We start from the raw sequence: 20,711 nt of genomic DNA on the forward strand, positions 1-20,711 counted from the left end.
GTAAATATCGACTGCGCGAAATAATATGAAGAACGGGACGGCGCGTACTGGAGCTAACCCGAATGCTAGCAATTTGGCAAGATTAGGGCCAGGGTTCTTGGTTCTTAAATATTAGCTCCCTGTCAGGAAGCAGAGATTTTCACAGAGTTTAATAATACAAAAAAAAACTAAACCCACCCGCAACAAACAACTATATTAGAGATGTGACGTCTTGAGGCGAGTTGATACCACCGAAAATTTCTTCAGCAAGAGACCTAAACTGCCTAACGGGCTAATAAGGGAGGGGGCACAATCAAAGCGCGGATGGACGGGGAAGGACTAGTCCTGAGCTGATTCTGGTACCAAGGCGACGAGTGGGCCACGTCTTCTTTTCTTCATGGGGGGCCAGATGACATGGTGGAACAATATTTTGAGAGGGTCGAAATTGAAAATTTTGTTTCACTTCGCCCAGTGTGCCCGTGTCGGTGCAGCGATAGCAGCACAAATATTGGTTTTCAGCGGGCGATTAGTATACATCAAGGATTTGCTAAGTCTGTCCAGCATTGCTTAAGATCGCCCCTTGAAGATAATAATCGCGCCAGAGAGTCATTGATGTTCGTGCCGTGTGAGCTGTGGCGCCTTCTTGTTGGAACTACACATCCTTCGGATTTATTTATTCAAGTTAAGAGAGGATAAATTCTTCAATCATCTGGATATAACGCTCAGAAGTAACTGTAATTGCCTTATCGTTTTCTTTAAAAAACAGGGTCCAATAATGCCGGCTCTCGATATTGCGCACCAAACCGTCACACGTTCGGCATGCACGGGCTGTTTGTAAAGTTCTCGGGGATTCTTGCCATTAAGAATGCACATGCCTCCGGTTCAAATTCAATTTTTATGAATGGAAGCAATGGGACTATTGCAAGTGACATTAATAATTAGTACTTGCAACGTAAGTAGCACCTTCCACATTTCTCAGAAGAAATCCATTCAAATTAATTACATTCAAGCGAAAAATGCCGCCATATTCCAAATGACGTGAAGTGTCAACAATTTATTACCTGTTACGCATCGCAAAAGTTCAATTTTACGAACTTTTTTCCGTGCCGCATTGTGCATCGGAATTGTCTTGTAATGAACTTCATGAATGAATCGACATTGTGTAATCGCTTTTCCAACGAAAACAGACGCATCGATAAGAAAGAACCTCATGCATGTTGACGATGGAGGTTATGTGGGTGAGAGCCATAAATGGATAGTTATTTTACAAAGGTTTTGAAATTCAAGTGGACTTACCTCAAATTGACATGAAATGGCGATTAAAAGCATAAAATTGTAGTACAGGTGTCAGTATTCTTATATGTATCTGAGAATTTTCTTCTTGCCTTGGCACTGCCATTAGCGTGTTCCCAGACATTCTTTACTAGTTTATCTCCATGAAGTGCTGCTTCCCTCCAAAATCTTTCCTGGATATTTTTTAACAGGGCATAATCACCTCTTTATACCCTTTGCCCTTTATATCCTATCGATTGAGGCCATTTCGGCAGGCAATCCTTAAAACAAACTCAGGGAATCGCATCCATTTTGTAACGTGTTAGGTCTTGGCGCACTTATATCCCTTATTAATAAAAAATGTTTAGGAGTTTCTGGATTAGCAGCTTCATGTAAAAACACGGAGCTATTATTTCCTTCTTCAGTGGAAAGTTCCATTTTCCTTTTTAGACATATTGACTTTGTTCTATGTCAAGCGTGGTCTTTCTGGAAGATTCCTTAATCTACGAGTATATTTTTCATCGATATTTATTACCATAAGGCACAAGGAAGCCAATTTAAGTCTTGTAAGAATTCTATTACATTTACAAGTACTTATTAATATATTTGCGGTGGCGGCAAACCTTTTGACGGTCTAGTGAAGGACGTCAGCGATAATAAATAAGTGAAGAGGTGGAGAGAATACAGTTTTTAGTCGTATCATATCCGGTGAAGTTATTCTTCTTATGGATAAAACTCCGTCCGTCGCTGTAACACGCTAATATAAACTGTTCCTCCAAACAGGAGAGAAATCATTTCGGCCACCAATGTACTCAAACGGACTAAATCTAAGCTGGTGGTCTCCCCGCAGAGTTATTTATCGCTGTACCTGCAGTTATTGTAGATCTGTTACTTCCACTTTTACGGAAATCTAGCGATTCCCAGACCTTTCCCAGAGAGCGGAAGAAGTGGATAATCGTCAAGATCCGAACGAAGGAGAGCAGTTTTGAGTGTGACAACTAAACGGGTATCTGCGTGCTCCCTACCGTCGAAAAGATACTAGATCTTGGAACGCATCAAGGAACACCTTAAAAGCTTGATCGGCTGGTTTACGTTCCGGATCCTACTATGTACATTGACCACATCAACACTCTACGAATCATTTGGAACAGTATCCTGAGTTTGGATTTTTGCTGTACCCGCTCTTCATTGATTTCGAGAAAGCTTTCGATAGCATGGGCAGAAAGTGTATTTGGAGTGCTCTACGTAGGAGGGGTATCAGAGCGACAAATTGACGCAAAATATTACGTGCTGTATCGAGCCAAAATCTCAGGGGAATTTGGGTTCCAAAGCAGAGTCTGCCTGGGTTATATCTTGTCACCGATATTATTTCTTCTTGTTATCGGTGCCGTTCTTTATACTACCTTGTCCTAAGGGCATGGAGGAGTTCAATTGACAATGATATTTTTCCTCGAACACCTAGGCTACGCTCATCACATTTGTTTGTTCGCTCACCGGGTCATTGAACTTGTCCAAATGGCTCTAGATTTGAATAGAGGGGGGAAATAGAATTGGATTGAATATAAACACCAACAAAACTACAGTTCTGCGGTCTGACTCCTCAGGCGCTCTCTATATGCATTGATAGGCAGATCATCGGAGACGTCGATCAATTTGTGTATCTAGCAGGCGTGGCCTCTGCCGACGCAGGCACCGAACTGGATGTTGCCTGACGCATTAACGCTCTCATGCGTAAAATTTGAATCTCAACACCAAAATCAAGTTCAGACTATTCTCTGCTAGTGTTCTTTCTGGGCTACTAAATGGTAGCAGCACCTGGGATGTGAACTACACTGTTACCGAAAAGCTTCAAGCTTCCGTCAGTACCCGTTTGGGTCGTATCACCGAAGTACCCTGGCCTGATACTATCTCAAACGAAGAAATTGGTCGGTGCAAAGGGCTGCCACTCGTGCGCACTGTGATCGAAAGATGGAAGTGAATAGGTCACACTATAAGGAGAGGCGACAATTGCATGGCGGGCTACGTTGGCTTCCCTAGATGGCCGACGAGTGGGTCGCCTTAAAGGCACTTGGCGTTGATCAGTAGAGGAGGAATGCGGGCGTCTCGGGAAGTCGTGGTGGAATGTTGACGGGCATTTCTATAACAGCGAACGATGGCGAGTAGTTGTGGTTGACGCGCTATACCCCATACCCCAACCATACAAATATATATTATTAACATAAATGGGTGGAATTACAGCCGAATTCGTTAAATATGGAGGCGACCAATTACGTCTCACCATAGGGTCAAAGCTCTTACTGTACAAGACAATGATCTTGCCAATCCTCAAGTATTCCTCGGAGACTTGGGTTCTTAGCAAGAAAAATTGCGAACTCTTGGCCGCGTTCGAGAGAAGAATCCTCCGAAGAATTTTTGGCCCCCTAAATGAGGATGGACGATTCCGTAGCCTACACAATGACGAAATCTATGAGCGATACCATGACCGTTCGGTTATGGATAAAATCCGGCTCAATAGATTACGGTGGGCGGGTCACTTAATCCGTATGGATGAGGATGATCCAGCCCGGAAAGTCTATAAGGGCAATATGTATGGTAGAAAAAGAAGACGAGGTAGACCCTGCCTGAGATGGAGTGGTGCCGTAAGTCAGGATAGTTGTTTGAATAATTTCAACTGATTCTTATGTAATTTGGTGTGCTGGAAACGAAAATGATATCTCAAAATGTATAAGACGACAGGATTTATCTCAAAATGCGATTTCTCATTTGGCAGATTTTCCCTTGTCTAAGTTATGTGATCTTGACAGCATATGTAGTATTTGCATCATATGAAACGAATTTGCTAAATGAACTCTAACCAAAAGTAAATAAGAAAAGGGAAATATTAGTCAGCTAATTTTCAAACTTGAGGTTAAGATTGAGATGAAAGGAGCCGAATGCAGTATCAGTAAAGACATGAGTTATAACGTACATCTCCACGATGCAGAAACTTTGGTGCCATGTCCCTTTGCTACGTTAGGAGAGGTATAAGACTTAGATGAAGGTAAAGTACAAAGTCAGAACGATCAGGACTCAAGTTCTGACTTTGAAAATGACACTAGACCATAATTGCTCTCCCAAGAAGAGACAAATGGATTGTTGAGATATCTGGATCTTCCTAAAAATGCTGCTGAACTATTTGGATAACGATTCAAATGCAAAAATTTATTAGTTTGACTTGGACTATAGTTTTATTGGTTCAGACATCGTGAAAAAGATGCTCTGCGTTGCTAGTCTAGTTTAAGGACGCATTTTTTATATAATACCCACGTTGTCCCAGTAAATATTATGGCCGCTACCTACTATTTGTGTGACTGCAGGCTTGACATGCTGTGATGGGTTTTTTGCCACCAGCTCCGCTTCCTTTAGTTCGTTCGTTTGTTGTTCCTCGAATTGTATTTTTACCTACTGCTTAGTCTGGCCTATAGATATATTGGTGCATTGCAATCATGTGTTCTTATAGATACCACTCTCTTCCTTCCTATATTTCGGGTCCTTTGCGCTCCTAAGTCGAGTTGTAAGTTGCGCATGTCTGCTTGTTGGGACTGCTTCTATTTTAAATTATTTAAACCCATTAGTGATCCTGGGGCACAACGAGTTGTATGTAATGCTGGGTCTCATTGTTGTCTTGTCCTTCGTGCTTAGCAACGACGCCAATTGCTCCCTGTTATTGACAACCAGTTTCTTCCTTATTATTGCATCTATAATGTTGGCGCTGTATCTGTTCTTTCTAGCGGTGTCTTTTACATAAGCTAGTTCTTTAATATATCTTGGTCTGGTTAGGGGGATGTTTATATGTATCATGCTGTGGAAAACCACGAATTTATGCTGGTATGAGTGGAAAGAGCTGCTAGGAATGACTCGTTGTGTGGCTGTGGGCTTCCTGAACTCAAAGTTTTGTTTGGTTCTAATTATTTTGATGTCTAGGAATGGTATTTCTCCCATTTGTTCAGTCTCCATGGTAAAAGTTATATTTTTATGGAGCTGATTGATTGTTTCTAGAAACCCATTCAACAGCGATTTGTCCACGATGGGTAGTACATCATCAACATATCTAACCCAAAAGGTGGGCATCATCCAACGATGTTCCATTAGTTCCTCCAGACCTGCCATAAACGTTTCGCTTAGTAGAGGGGAAAGTGGGTTACCCTTTGCCGTGCCTGTGGTGGCTTTGTAATATTCATTTCGGAAGGTGAAGTTGTTTTCACTCATACATATTGACGCTAGCTTTGTATGTTGACAATTTTGTCTCTATTCCTGGGTCGAGCTGTGGTGTTTGTTAAGCCACGTTTCGCGATTGTGTAGGGCCTGTTTGACGGGTACACTCGGAAAAAGTGCTTCTACATCAAACGAAACTAGAATTCCACGCTGCCTAATCTTAGCATCCTTCAGCTTCTTGACCACTTGGAAGCTGTTTTTTACAGCATATTTGCTACGGTAATCACTGAGAGCATTGACTTCTTCTAGTAGCTATTTCGCAATATTGTAGGTGGGGGAATTAGTGTTCGCGATAATCTCGGTATTTTGTTACCATTTTTATATACCTTGGGCTGTATTCTGAACTTAGAGAGAGAGGGATTAGGCAGCTATGTTCCTGACAAGACCAAGACATTCTCCTATGGTTTTCTCCACTCTTTTAATCGACTCTGGTAGAGGATTTGTTATTTGCTTGAAGAAGTTGCCGTTATCTAATTTCTGCAGGTACGTCATTTGGGCTAGTACTCAAAATTTTTTTCGCAAACTTGTGTATTCTAAAGACTGAAATTTGCACACCTTTTCCGACTCTTTGAGTTTTCGGGAGTTTCCGACTTTTGACCAATGCAATGCGGTACTCTGTATTACGAAATTCGGACTTCTATTTCGTCTACTTGGCCTACGGTCAAAGACTTTAGAAGCTTATTGGCTATGATAAACTTCTACCGTCGTTCTGTGCCCAAAGCCGCTCACGACCAGGCTTTACTTAATGCCTTCCTTTTTAGTCCTTGGACCAAAGAATTATGAGTGACTGTGTGGTCTCGAGAAGTCGTTGAAGCGTTTAAAACCACCGAGGAACAGCTGGTAGACGCTACACTTTTGGTATTCCTAACAATGTTCATCGATGCCTTCGACATCGACGTAGGCGCTGCCTTTCATCAGGTGGTGACCCAAAGCTGGCAATCGTTAGGTTTTTCAAAACAGTTGATTCGCGTTCGACGGAATTACAGTGTCTATGGTCGTGATTTTCTTGCCACGTCTCTGGGCATCAAGTACTTTCGTTTTTCCTTTGAAGGTAGCCCCGATGGAACAAAAACCTCTAACTTTTGTTTTAAGACAAAAGCCCAACAAAGCGTGTCCTCGCTAATTTCGGCACTTAGCCTACATAAGCCAGTTAACATTGGGTATTCAACATGTATCCTGTAAAGACTACTGTCTCGGATCCTCAAGAACAATGTCCTAGCCGCAGTCGATTTTTCGGCGATCGCTACAACCCACAAGGATGACGCAGTTCCTCAGAGCATGAAGTCAGGCTCCAAATACAAGTTTCGGTCTCTATTTACTGCGAGATTTGCAAAAAAGGAACTAAGCCATATATTGTGGTCGTTTTCAGTATGGAAGTGTTTTACTCGACGCACGATCTTATGCACCCGGACATTCAGAAAGCGAACCGATTAGTCTCCAGCAAATATTTCTTCGTCCATGAACAAGAGCATGGATTGTTGGGCCATAGAGTGCACCACATGCTGAAAGTGTCAGGTAATTAGGCATGCCAGGAAGGAAGCAGCGATTCCACATCATACACCTTGACATTATAAGCCCTTTGCGAGACTCGCCCATCTACAAGTATTGCTTCACGATCATTGATGGGTTTATGCGGTGGTTTACAGTACAGTCATGTCTTGAGCTCCCTGTCCTCCCCTGTCCTCCCCTCCCTCTCCCTGTCCTCCCCGCACTTTGGTGCTCTACCCAGGAAACACAATTCGAATCTAATCTCTTCTCAGAGCTCGGGTGGCTCTTGGATTCAAACGCCAGCGAACAACCGCATACCATGCCGCAGTCCAATGGGATGCTAGAACATTGTCATAGGACGCGAAGGCAGCCTTTATGGCGCACAATGAGCCATTCTGGTCGGAGGTATTACCTTTCGTTCTGCTTGTATGGGGAGAACATACGACTCCCCGGCGGCCTAATTCTAGACAGAAGAGGCGAGCTTGGAGAAGCCGTGATATGGTGCGTGTCACGGCAGGCCGTTCACAAATTGGAGAGTAAATGAAACAAAAGCGGTTTACTTAATCGTCCAAATTTATTTCTTTGTCAAAGTAATCCCCTCCGAATGCCATGCACTTATGCCAACGTTTTCTCCCGTCCTCGAAACAGTCGTTAAAATCGATTTCCTGAATCGACTTTAGGGCCTTCTTCGATGCGGTTTGAATTTTCTCAATAGAGTCAAAACGATGCCAACAAATGGTAATTTCAGTTCGGGGAATAGGCAGAAATCAAATGGAGCTAAATCGGACAAATAGGGCGCCTGCGGTACGATATGGGTTGAATTTTTGATGAAAACATCACGGAAAACCAATGCTGTGTGCGAAGGTGCACTATCGTGATGAAGACCAAATGACGTGTCTGAGGCCTAATTGGCCCTTTAAAATCGAAATCTAAAAAATGATACGTTGGTAATGTCAACAAAGTTTCTAATTGGCAAGTGACGATTTTTGAGCACTAAATACTTTATGTGGTTGACGTCGTTCTCATCAGTAGACGTGGAAGGACGACCAAGACGCTGATCATGCTCAATAGTTCTCCGCCTTTTCTGAACAATTTGCACCAACTAAAAACACTGGCTCTCGACAAAACATTACCGCCAAATGCCCTTTTCAACATATCAGATGTTTGGGTACCCGAAAAACCATTTTTAAAACAAAATTCTATGCAATTCGTTTGTTGAATTTTTCACACAATGACCAGAGCGCTGACATATATTCGAATTTATTAAAGTCGTATTTACTAAAAAATGGTTCTAATTTTTAAGAAATTTTAAGAGAATTGTTTTTATATCAGAAAAGTTGATAAAAAAAGTTATTAACCCATAATCCCCGAGTCAACGCTATCAGCCAATGGTGAACTGTGTTATGAAATTGCTTCACGCATTACCGCAACCTGGATGAAGTGGCGTTCACAACTGGTGTTCTTTGTGATGGACGTATAAACGAACGTGTCGTCGGTCCTGTCGCTCTCTATGGTTCTGAGTGTTGGCCGAATATAAAAGACAATGAATGGCCTGTTGCGGTAATGGAGACGAAGATGTTGCGTTGGAATAGTGGCTTGACACGTTTTGATCACATCCGAAATGAGGATATCCGTGATCGTTATGGGGTTGCATCGATTGTGGAAAAATTGCGAGGTAGACGTCTTCGATCGTATGGTCACGCAATTCGTGCTAATGACAATTCACTTGCCAAGATTGGTCTGATCATCGAAGTCGATGGTAAACGACCAAAAGCCAGGCCGAAACAACGGTGGTTTGATACGCTGGATGGGGATTCAAAAGCCTCAAGATTGCACCCAGATCAGGCATTCGATAGAACCAAATGACGAAACCGATCACGACGAGCCGACCCCGCTTGTGAACGGGACAAAGACTGAAGAAAAAAAAGAAGAAACCCCGTGTTTTGTGAAAATATCCGTTTATTTGTGAGTTTGTACGTTAAGGGAATTTAACAAAATCTTGATAAGTAATTGGCGACCACGCCTCAGAAACGGAAGTATTATTTAGTTATGCATATGAGCTTAGTCTCTGCAATATGCAGGCTATTTCTGAAAGAGTTTAAAAGAGTCTCAATAAATTCGATCTGCCAGCTGAAGGTATCGTTACTTCTTCACGGATTCGATTGACGGAAGTAGAAGGCATTCCAATAACACCCGCGGGAAAGACAAGCAAATTCGAGTACAGTGATCTTATTTTCATTGGAAAGCATCTACATATGTACATATATGCAAAATCTACAATGTAAAATCTAGAATGTGGTCGAATGTGAATAGTCAACCTTTTAGTTCAGCCCACGCATCAAGTGATATACAAATGCATGAAATGAAAACGAAGTTAGGCACGATTCATAGCTAATTGTCTCAAATTTAAATTCTCCACATTTCCGTAAAATATGTATAGCATGCGAGTAATATACATATATCAGAAGAAGCGTGAAATGTTCATTACAAAATTTGATCCGCGGATTCCATGTGCACATCGACTTGTGTGTGGATCATTAGGTTTTAAATTATGCATAACAATTACACTCTTGCAACTTCTTTCCCACTCATTTCCACATGCATCAAGTATCAGGTTTGAAAATTCTCCTGCTCTGGGAGTGGGATGAAGGTCGAAGTTTATACCTCCCGAAATCGATAAAAATTCACCGCGAATTATGGCAAAAGTAAGCCGGCCAGAAACTAGATTAAATTAGTAATAAAATCGGGTTCACTTTTCGAAAGAGGCTTACATAATGCAGTGTTTCAGCCATTACTTTAGTTGCTAACGCAGAATGTGTATGTACGCGGCGTATTCATGGTTGTGCCGGTTTTGCATATTATTCAAACTCAGTGGTCTTTGACCGCTCTCAAAAAGGTTTTCGATTACTCATTGCCCCATTATTCTTAAATTTCACTTGCGAAAGTCCAACCGGCCGGTGACCGTCTTAAGCGACGAAGAAAAAAGCCTTCCCCAAAACTGTGAGTAATAAAGCAGCGAATTTCTATAAAAAGTGACTAATAAATAGTTTTATTTACAAATCTATCAAATTCAACAATTCAAAGACGTCGTGAGGCGATTTCGTATTGTGGGTCCTCTTCTTCTGGATGGGCGGCATTCCACTCCAGAGACTTCAAGATTTCTTGTGGAATTGGTGGAGGGATTGGCAAATGGGCACCCTCTGGGTGGAATCCGTTCTCGTCAGCAGTGTAGGCAATTTGAATTGGAATTCCTTCAGGTGAAGTGTAAGAGAAGCCTCCTTGAGCTTGACGGCCTCCAACACCTTGTTCTTGGGCAGCTATTCCGTTGGTGGTTTCATAGGCGTATTGGTATGATCCGTCTGGGCTGATGTCACTTGCGTAACTTTTGATTTCGGCAGCTCCTTCTGGACTGAGATAATGCTGTGGTTGCTGAGCAAAGACCAACGTAACAGCTACGGCAAAAACGACCTGTGTGAAGAAATTGATGCATCAAATTTGCATGGGAAGTATGTATGTGATGCGTGAATGGAAATTAGTGATCCAATTGGACCTTTTAGACTTACAAATTTGAACATGTTGGTTTTGGCGAAAGATGTCTTTGAAAGTGAAATGATGATGTTTGACTGACAACGATAGGTTCGATGTTGCCGTCTTTTATAGTTAAGTTAAATCAGATCTATTTACATATTTCAATATGGGATGGTTCGATGTACTTTTTTGAAAGGTCTTCCTACCTAAGGAGCTGACGACATGCAATAACATTTCACTTTATACTTGGAAAAAAACACCACAAAATTGTGCGTTCAGATTTTTTTAAATGTGGGTCGCAAATATCAAACCCAAGTTTTTACTTATTTAAAAGAGTGTTGTTTTTAGGTTTATATGTTATATATATGTACATATACTGGATATTTGATCCAAAAATGAGCAATTTTCAGTTTTTTCATATCTTCATTTTGTGCAGCAAAGGTGCGATTCTCACAATTAAAGGGAAGTAGCAGTGAAAATCAGAAACTACCACCTTTTTATGCAAAAGTAATATTTTCCTTTCTCTAGTCATGTGTGCACACATATAAATAAAATAAGAAAACTCATGGGAAACTCAAACAAGTCGAAAACCGGAAACTCGGTGCTTTATCTATCAAAGGTTTTGTTTGTTTCCTCTGGAAGTATATTTGATTGCAGAACTATCCCATTTGTACATAGCCCGTAAGGTATATCTACATTTAGCATGCCAAACTACGCACTTTACTGCGATATTGATGTTTTCCGCTTAAAAAATGATTGTATTTTTAATTATATTATTATAAATGATTTATTAACATATTTTATATAGAATAAGATGATTTTGAATTTTTGAAAAAATGTCACAAAGTAGTCATTTTCAGTATTTTCTTCATTTTTAGGGCGGAAAAAACGTGCCCAAAATAATTTTTCGAATTTATAGTTGATTTATCGGGGAAAAATGTACTCATAGTAATTTTCTTAGTTTATTGTTGATTTATTCTGTTGTTAGGAAACACTTGCCCGTGAACGTGGAGACCTTTGAACTAGCAACTGATGTAAGACACCCGTTGGATGAAAGAAGTGTACCGGACATCCGAGAAAATCGACTGAGGCGCAGGACCATCTGCTTGTCCGCATTGTGTGAAAATGTTCTTAAAATGGCGTCCTCATGTCGACCTCGTGGAAGTCGGGAGTCACGACAGGTATATTTTGCGGTAGACAATGAAATTTGTTTTTAAAGTTTTGTGTAAAACAAAAGAATTCACTGCATGTCTGTCTGTCTGCCACACGCACTTTTCTCCAGAACGAACGAAATTTGGTGGACATATGGGAACTATGGAATCCTACGCACACAGTAAGTCACATAAATTTACGTGCAATTTAAACGGGGGCTCATACGTGTAAAGGGGGGGATGTAAAATTTTTTTTTCATCGGATATAGTCATGTGGACTATCAAATGAACAGTGCGCGAGTAACAAGTCAAAATGTACGCATTTAAAGTCAGACAAGACTCATTTTCGGAAAATGCACAACCCAAAAACAGGAAGGCGTACTTAGATTAAATTTAGGCCTCAAAATATGTTCCATTCCGATATCTGCTCAAATAAACTTACTAACAGTATACTACCAACTTTTAGAAATTTATTGGGAAAACCCCCTTTGGACTATCATCGCGCCAACATAGATGACAATATTTAATTAGCACATGGCAAATTTCATGAAAATCCGACCATTAGCGCCAAAGTTATAGCAGTTCAAACGTAGCAATTTCGTGCAAATTTACTGCTTCCAAAGTCATTCAAACGAGATCCAAAGGTCATAACTAAAGAGAATAATTGACATTCGCGTGAAATGTTAAAGTCACATTTACGAAGGATCTACTTCTCTTCAGCCCTTTTTAAGGTTTTGTGTAAAACACTTATGCGAAATTTAAGCTTCAAAAGGTGTCCCATTCCGATATCTGCTCAAAGAAACTTGCTAATAGTATATTGACAACTTTTAGGAATTGACTTTCAATTATGTACTCCCTTTCAACCCGCCGCACTCCTCACCTTTCCAACAAATGTCAAAACTAGGCCACCTTCAAAAGGCACTAATCGAGACCTTTGATTTAATACCCCACATGACTATATTTGATGAAAAAAAATTGTACCCTCCCCTTTTGCATGTATGGGGACCCCCCTTAAATTCAACGTAAAATGATGTCACTGACTGTATGTGTGATTCATCATGTTCACAGTTCCCACCTTTCAACCAAATTTGGTGTTAATCGCTATAATCATTTCCGAGAAAAATGCATGTGATAGACAGACAGATAGATGGACAGACAGAGAGACAGCTGTTGAGTTATACTCAAGCGAGGCAATCAGTGCTGTCAAATGCTGGTTAGAGAGCTCTGGTCTGACGCTTGCGGAGGAAAAAACAGAAGCGGTCCTCATCACGAAGCGCCGGAAGAGAAATTACGCCTGTCTTAGAATCGGGAATCATATCATCACTTCCAAGCCGACCATCAAAAACTTGGGGGTGGTGATAGACAGGAAGCTCAGCTATAAGCAACACGTACAGTATGTTTCTGATAAATCATCCACTGCTAGTATGGCCCTGGCGAGGATGATGCCGAACCTGGGAGGGCCACGGCATACCTCTAGGTTGCTTATAGCCAGGGTGGTGACCTCAATCATGCTCTATGCGACCCCAGTTTGGAGCGAGGCGTTGCGGATGTCAGTTAATACTAGCAAACTGAAGGTAGTATACAGGAGGGCAGCTCTGACGGTATGCTCTGCCTTCAGGACTGTCTCAGATGATGCAGCATTCGTCATGTCTGGAATGATGCCGATTGATATTTTGGCAGATGGGGTGTGCGAATGTATACCACGCGAAGTCAATCTCTTCCTTATTGCAGATGAAGAACGCTGAGAGGAAGAGATCCACAAATAGATCACAAGAGCATTGGGAACGCTCGGGAAAGGGTCGGCGGACTCACAGGCTCATTCCTGTCATCAATGAGTGGTTGGAGAGACGACACGGTGATGTTAATTATAATCTCACCTAGTTTCTCACGGGGCATGGACGATATCGGCAATACCCGCACAGGTTTAAATTGGAGACCTTACCCGACTGTCCAAATTACGATGGAGTCCCAGAGGACCCAGAGCATGTATTCTTCCACTGTCCGAGATTTGTGGAAGAAAGGAGGAATCTAGAGGAGACTCTAGGAGAGGTGCTTGTACCAGAAAATCTGGTGGCAAAATGGTAGCACATCAAGAAAGTTAGGATGCGGTCAACTTCATGATTGCATCTATCCAAACCAAACTGCGCCGCGTATAGAAGAAAGGTGACTAAGCTAGAAGGAACTGATTCCGCTCCGTGATGCAATACCCCTGCGGGGCAGGGAGGAAGTCGGGGGGTGGTTTTAGTGAGTCAAAGTCCCACACGCTGGTGTGTCCAGACCAGTGTCTTTGAAAGATTTCCACCTCGTGGAAAGAAAAAAGACGGATAGACGGAGAGACGAACACACGGGCGGACAGATAGACAGACATTCAACCGATTTTAATAAGGTTTTGTTTTATAATTGCAATTTACTATGTTGGACTGCTTGCCTCAATGTTTTTTCTTGTTCCTAGAGGGAAGTCTTATGAAAACATATTTGCTCAAGTTCAGGCATGAGAATTCCGGAGTGAGTTAACTACCGATTTTGAATTCGAAGAAAAAATAATAAGTTTATTATTGTTATTATTTTCTTCGAAAAATTAACACTTGATTATGTATTTAATATAATCCTTTTTTTCACCAAATATTATAGTCGTCATAAATCCCTTGTTATTTTAACGCTATCCACTAATTATTTATATTAATGGTCGTCTTAAGACTGACTAAAACCTTGTCATCTGAGATCCGCACTTAGATATTTCTTCGCATGATGGATTTGGTTTTTGGGATCAACTACTTGTCGCCCTTCCAGTTTCCCTAACCCTGCATTGCTAACTTTGTATCTTTACAATTATTGAGGCATCTAAAAGCAGGTTCTTCGCCGACCTAAATATCATCCTAATTATACACTACTGGCTCACGTTCGTTTTCAACACCATATTAAGGCTTCTTCTTTCGTTTACGATTCTGGTGTGGTAGCGGATCCAAGACAATTTGAGGAATCATCAATTCAATCAAAAGTAGTGCAAATGATATCTATAGCAACCACTGGCTTCTATGAGGAACTGGGTATGAGGGAACCAGTAAGAAGGTAGCTCAGGTCATTCGAAGTAAATTTTTTAAATTGTAATGGCTTATCCGGTCGGTCGGAGATCAAAAATCCATTGGAGTTGGTGAAGTTTAACCAAGAAGGCAGAGCTATCCTAATAACCTAAAATGTAGTGAAGTTGACTAAGAAGTTACATTATATGCTTTAACTCCACTGAAGTGCTCTTTGGAATGCATTTACATGCCTCAGTCCTAGCCAAGCTCGGGTATGTGGGGGGATCTTTTTGGGTACTTCAGTCGCTCAGACTTTTATATTATAACTTTGTTACTGCAGAATTCCCATCAAACTTCGTGGAATCTTACTCCAAATAATAGCATCTATTACCGCAATTTTATGATTCCGAGATTGGACTTAAAGGAGTCTTTTACTCTAAAATATAGTAATGTTCATAAAATTATTAACTTTATTTTAACCGATGCTAATTTTCTATTTGTGGTGCGCTATGGGAGAAGCATATTGAGAGTGACCATCATTGTTATTCAAAAGCTCCAAGCCTTTGTCAACTCTTGTTTGCGACGTATCATTGCGGCCAGTTACCCGTGGGTGATGTAATCAGAAGGTGGAAATGGCAATGGATAGATCACACATTAAGAGTGGGCGACAATTCCATTGCTAGCTACACCATGCACTAGAACTAACTCCCCGAAAATGGCCAACAAGAGGATCGCCCCAAGAACAATTGGCGCAGAATAATAGAGGAGGAGTGCGGGCGTTTCGAAGCGTGTGTAACAGTGCGTAAATCTGGCGGACGCGCTATGCCCCACCAAGGGACGAATAGCAACCGTATATGAGCCGATATCGATATGGAAGACCAACCTCGGAAAGTACCAAACGAGGCATTTGAATTGATACCTCACATGACTATATTCGGTGGAAATACACTACCCCCCGCCAACGCAGTGTCTCACGGGGTAGGTAAGGAAACAGCGCAACTTAGCTATCACCACACCCGGTAGTTAGTTAAAAGACGCTACCAGAAATGAGAAGAAAAAGGAATTTAAGGTCCGGTACGGATAACCTGCAAGAGCCTTACTACTCGTTGATTGGATCGAAGTCCCGTAATAGATAGCAAGCGATCCGTTTGACTTGGTAACTGGGTCCCTTTCCTGAAGTAGACAGCATCTTGAAACCGCTAATCGTGAGGCGATTCTCATCTAGGCGCTATCTCTTGGTGCATTAAATATTTGTCAAGCGTTTCCTACAATATGCGTGCGTAACTATGTAGCGGGTAGCCGAATAGTACCGCTCACGGCGAGGCGATCCCAGCCACCATCAACAAGCGAGTACTGAAACTGTTGCCAACAGTGCAGCATGGTGTTGTTAATGCTACCGCCTCTCTACTCTTAGTCACCAGTTTCCGCGATGAACCTAAATCAACGAGCGTGTTTGATTTAGGTTCATCGCGGAAACTGGTGACTAAGAGTTGAGAAGCAGTAGCATTAGCTAGCAACAGTTTCAGTACTCGCCGGAGCATCGTTCGACTGAAGTCCCCGCTGAGGTTTGGGACGGATTCAAAAGAGCGTGGATTGAATTTTCGGAACTGTATTCAGCAACTCAGAGAATTCTACCTTAAATCAATTATGAGATTGCAGCTCGAGTATGTCGTAATTCAATCTACAATCACTTGTCTATTGTGATACAATTGGTTGACTGTCATGTTGCATTAGAAGATTCACTTTTATGTTATTGGCTTGAGTGATCGAAGAGATACAATGAAAGGATCCCGGACTATAATTTTGCAGATGTTACCGAAGAACAGATTCAACGAGCCATAAGCAGTTGGAAGAACTAGAGGGGCCCGGGGCTGGATCAGATGCAGAATTTCTGATATAAAAAGTTTACCAGAATACACAGTCGATTGGCATATTGTATAAACTAGTTCATTAGTCGGTAGGAGGAACTTTCACCTTTCCTTACTTAGATTATCCCTGAAAATGACTCGGACGTCTCAGACACAAAATCGATTATTTACTTGCCAGCCCTCTACAGATTTCATATTGTCCATTATTAGTGGAAGGGTATGGGCCCATCGGGACCAGCAGCTTTCTGTTCGTGGAGCAGAAGGACTGTGGCATTGGATCAAGGAGTTAGAAAGAGCCACTCAATATCACCTCGTCAGTCCTAGAACAGGCAACTAGAAGCCAAAGAAATCTCCTTAGTTGGCTAATTAATGTCCTACATCTGTATCGCATTAATCCCAAATTAATAAAATTTTTATCAGCTATGCAAGAGTGAAGTGTCCGGATAGCTGAGTAGTTAGAGCACAAGGCGTCGGTTCAAATCTCACTGGTGGCAGTGGGATTTGTATTGTGAATTGACTTCAGATACCAGTCGACTTGAGTCAAATCAGAGGATGCACTCTTTGGGGCCCTCATACGTCCCGTACCAGAGAGTCTTCTCTGCGACGTAGTTTTGCTCAAAATTCGCTGAATACCCGGGGACACCTATGTCAACCAACGTCTCTCTAATTCTATTCCGGCTGTCCGAGTTGAATGCATTTTTGACATCCAGCGCCAACACGGCACAGCAACCGCCAGAAATCAGTGCGCCTTTTGCCTGGCTTACCACCATGCTAATTGCGTCCACCATAGAGCGGGCACGCCGGAAACCAAACTGGCGTTCCGATAAACCATTGCTGGCTTTGACGATGGGTAGGAGTCTGTTATTGATAACTCTCTCTATCATCTTCCCCATTGTATTCAACAGGCAGATAGGATGATATGATGCTGGATTTCTAAGTGGCTTGCCAAGTTTCGGAAGCAACATCAACTTTTGTTTTTTCCACTGGATGGGGAATACTACTTCTTTAAGGTACGCCTCGAAGATATTGGTGAGAAGCTCGGGCGTAGTCTTTATTGCCAGTTTCAAAGCGCGGTTGGGGATGCCATCCAAACCTGGGGCCTTGTTGTTACCGATCCAACCACATATTTCCCGCAATTCCTCCACGGTTACTGGAGATATTATATCCTCATTTAGCTGGACAACCTTTTGCCTTCGCGCTTATTTTCGTGGTGAGGGAACAGAGTGGTAACAATCTGTTGCAGGAGTTGCAAGAGGTCGCGTGGGGTGGTCTCCGTAGCCTTTTCATTGTCACTCTGTAGGCCTTAATCCAAGGGTTTATGTCGGCATAGTCACACAGCTATTTGAATCAATTTTTTTTACTCTTCCGAATGGCTTCTTTTAGGCGGCCACGCAATTGAGTCTCTGGAAAAGCCTTCTTACCCAGAAACATGCGGCTTTCAATCTTGCGATTTCGTTGTTCCACCAGGAACAATCGCCTTCTGGGCATAGTAGCATCCTATGCTTCCGTCGTCTATTGGGTGATTTGGGTGACTTTTTTTCTAGCCGTACCATTCGGGGGTATGTCGGGTTTGAGGGCCGCGGAAAACGTGTCCCTCTTAAAAGTTGGCGCACTAATTATGACCACATCGATGTTTTTCTCTCGGATTGTTTGCGAGAGTGAAGCCGCCTCGCAGTGGTTGAGGTTGATTTCTATCTATCTCATCTGCGATTTGTGTTAAGGGCTCTCCTGCATTCCGGGCATCTGCTGCTGCCTGCAATATACAGATGGTCCACCTCCTCCTTTCCTTTGCACAGTAGGCAATTTTGGTCTGCTCGACAATCCTTGCTGATGTGGTCTCCCGCTTCGCGTTTGCGACATAGCTTCGACCTGTCATCCGCACTGAAATATGCCTTCGCTATATGCCCGAAGCCAAGACATCTAAAGCACCGCATCAGCGATACCTACTTTTTAAGGCGACATATAACCCAGCCTATTTGAATTCTCCTTGTTGCCAACAGTTTGAGTCCTGCCTTGACTGGTAGACTGATGATGACGGTTTGTGTCCCATCGTAGGCTTTCCGTAGCGTCTTTACCGCTGACTATTGAAGTCCTATGAGGTCGAATTCCTTTTCCAAAGCCTTACAAACCTTCTCCATCATGGTGACCTCATCTATACCCTTCCACACGAGGTCTGCTAACCCTGATTTCGGTTTCATGTCCCAAGGACTTTCTAATTTGGGTGAAGAATTTATCCGCCGTTATATTCTTGGACTTTTTTGAGCTCCAGTATAAGGTCTCCTTTCTGAGACCATCCAATGAGGCTGACATTATCTCCCAAAGTGGTAAGTTCGGGGTCTGCCTTCACTCTCTTGAGGATGTCAGTATATGACCCTTCGCCACGGTTGGAGATGATTATAACCTCCGGTTGTATCCTCCTCCTATCTCTATTTTTCCGAAGAGTCACCTTTCTCCAGGCTTCCATATCATCTTTAGGAGGTTCGCACTTTCTCCCCGAAACTGCGGCTACAGCCTTGAATGACGGGTTAATATATATGCTATAATCAATAAAAGGGCACAATAGTTCTTCTAAGATGCAGTGCGACTCTCCTTGGCAGGATTCGATTATATTAGCTTACACATGAATAGAACGGTCGTAATGGTACTCCAACTTCCTCACAAAAAGACAATGCAAAACCGTTCACAACTGCAGCTCTCAGCTCCTGCTATCTGAACTTTTCCACTTTTTTCCGCATTCCCTGTGTTAAGAAGTTCGAAGGACATGAATTCGTCGATCTAAATTATGTCAGGGTAGATTACAACGATGATACATAGTAATGTAAACAGGTGTTGACAATGCTTGGAGCTTCTGAACAGCACCCACATGTAGCTGCACAAAAGAACATTAGCGCGAAATATTCTACACATGATGTTGATGATAAAAGCTGCGTTTTCAGATGTTGGACAAAGCAGAAAAAGCGGTTCTAGCATTGTTATGTCGAGTGGTATCAAATTCGGTGGCATCATCGGCGGAAACTAAAATTCCTAGAAATGCAAATTGATTGACATTGTCAATGCTCTGCTCGTTGATATACATAAATATTAAGAGTGGGGTGGCCTATTAGACTGAGAAGCCCTACGTAAGTAGCATAACCGTCCGTCATCTCTAATCTAGATGAAAAGCGTCAATGGCTGGATAATCTTCGGCGCTGCAAGACTTTTGAGTTGAGCCATGAAAAGCTGAGAGAGCTGACGATCACAGAAGAATGCAAATAAAATATGCCGCATTTAAAGATAAAAAAATAAATATTTTATTAAAATTTTGAGGTGTCCAAACAATCGAACACTATGTTCACTTAATGTCTGATGTTTGTGCCAGATGGATGGAAACCGTATTCATCGGCGGTGTAGGAAACTTGGATTGGGATACCTTCGGGCGAGACATAAGAGTATGATCCTTGTGCTTGATGTCCACCTACTCCTTGCTCTTGAGCGGCGATTCCGTTGGTGGTATCGAAAGAGTATCGGTAGGATCCATCGGGGCTGATATCACTGGCGAAGCTACGGATTTGTGCGCCAGCTTCAGCGCTATTGTATACTTGTCGGTACTGAGCAGCAGCTAATCCGATGACGACAGCCAAAACGATCTATGCGACAAAATGTGGGAGATTGCATTTAATTTGCATTAGTGAACGATATTAATGGATAGCAAGGTCAACTTACAATCTTGAACATGGTGATTTCTGGGTTTAAGATTTGGACACCTCTTAGTTTGTAAGATGTTTCAGTGGAACTGATGCTGATAGTGCAAGTAACTAGATCTTTTATATGAAATTTTCAAAATTTAATTTATTCGTTTTAAGGTGGGATTTCAAACCGTTACTTTGTACTGTCTTTTCAAAGGCAGTAACTTTTACTTCGATACAAGATCGTTTATTATATTATGTATATTTAGTTCATAATTTTGCAAAACAGCCATGATTTGATATATTGAAGTATGCCCACCCACAGAAGCACCGCGTAAATAATAAATCATGGCTACATACTTCCCAGTAGAAAAAACATCTCCTCCTCTCTTAATTGTTTAAGTGGTTTATGTTGATTTTGGAGTAGTTTTGTGCATTAATCAAATAAACTGAAAAAGAAAACGATGAGCAGCAATGAACATGAGC

General features: G+C 42.0%; 2 protein-coding genes across 2 annotated transcripts; both read right to left on the reverse strand.

Moving 5' to 3' along the window:
* Positions 1-10,013: 10,013 nt before the first annotated feature.
* LOC119657182 (endocuticle structural glycoprotein SgAbd-2-like) lies at positions 10,014-10,683 on the reverse strand. The gene is made up of 2 exons (XM_038063972.1): positions 10,557-10,683; positions 10,014-10,461 (listed from the first exon to the last, which is right to left on the reverse strand). Exons 1-2 carry the CDS (start codon positions 10,566-10,568, stop codon positions 10,072-10,074), a joined length of 402 nt encoding a protein of 133 aa, XP_037919900.1. The 5' UTR covers positions 10,569-10,683; the 3' UTR covers positions 10,014-10,071.
* A 9,143-nt stretch (positions 10,684-19,826) lies between these two features.
* LOC119657527 (larval cuticle protein LCP-22-like) lies at positions 19,827-20,423 on the reverse strand. The gene is made up of 2 exons (XM_038064470.1): positions 20,263-20,423; positions 19,827-20,186 (listed from the first exon to the last, which is right to left on the reverse strand). The coding sequence occupies exons 1-2, from the start codon at positions 20,272-20,274 to the stop codon at positions 19,896-19,898; spliced, it is 303 nt and encodes a 100-aa protein (XP_037920398.1). The 5' UTR covers positions 20,275-20,423; the 3' UTR covers positions 19,827-19,895.
* Between the last annotated feature and the right edge of the window lie 288 nt (positions 20,424-20,711).

This window comes from Hermetia illucens, chromosome 5 (genome assembly GCF_905115235.1).
Source record: "Hermetia illucens chromosome 5, iHerIll2.2.curated.20191125, whole genome shotgun sequence".
Lineage (NCBI taxonomy): Eukaryota > Metazoa > Arthropoda > Insecta > Diptera > Stratiomyidae > Hermetia > Hermetia illucens.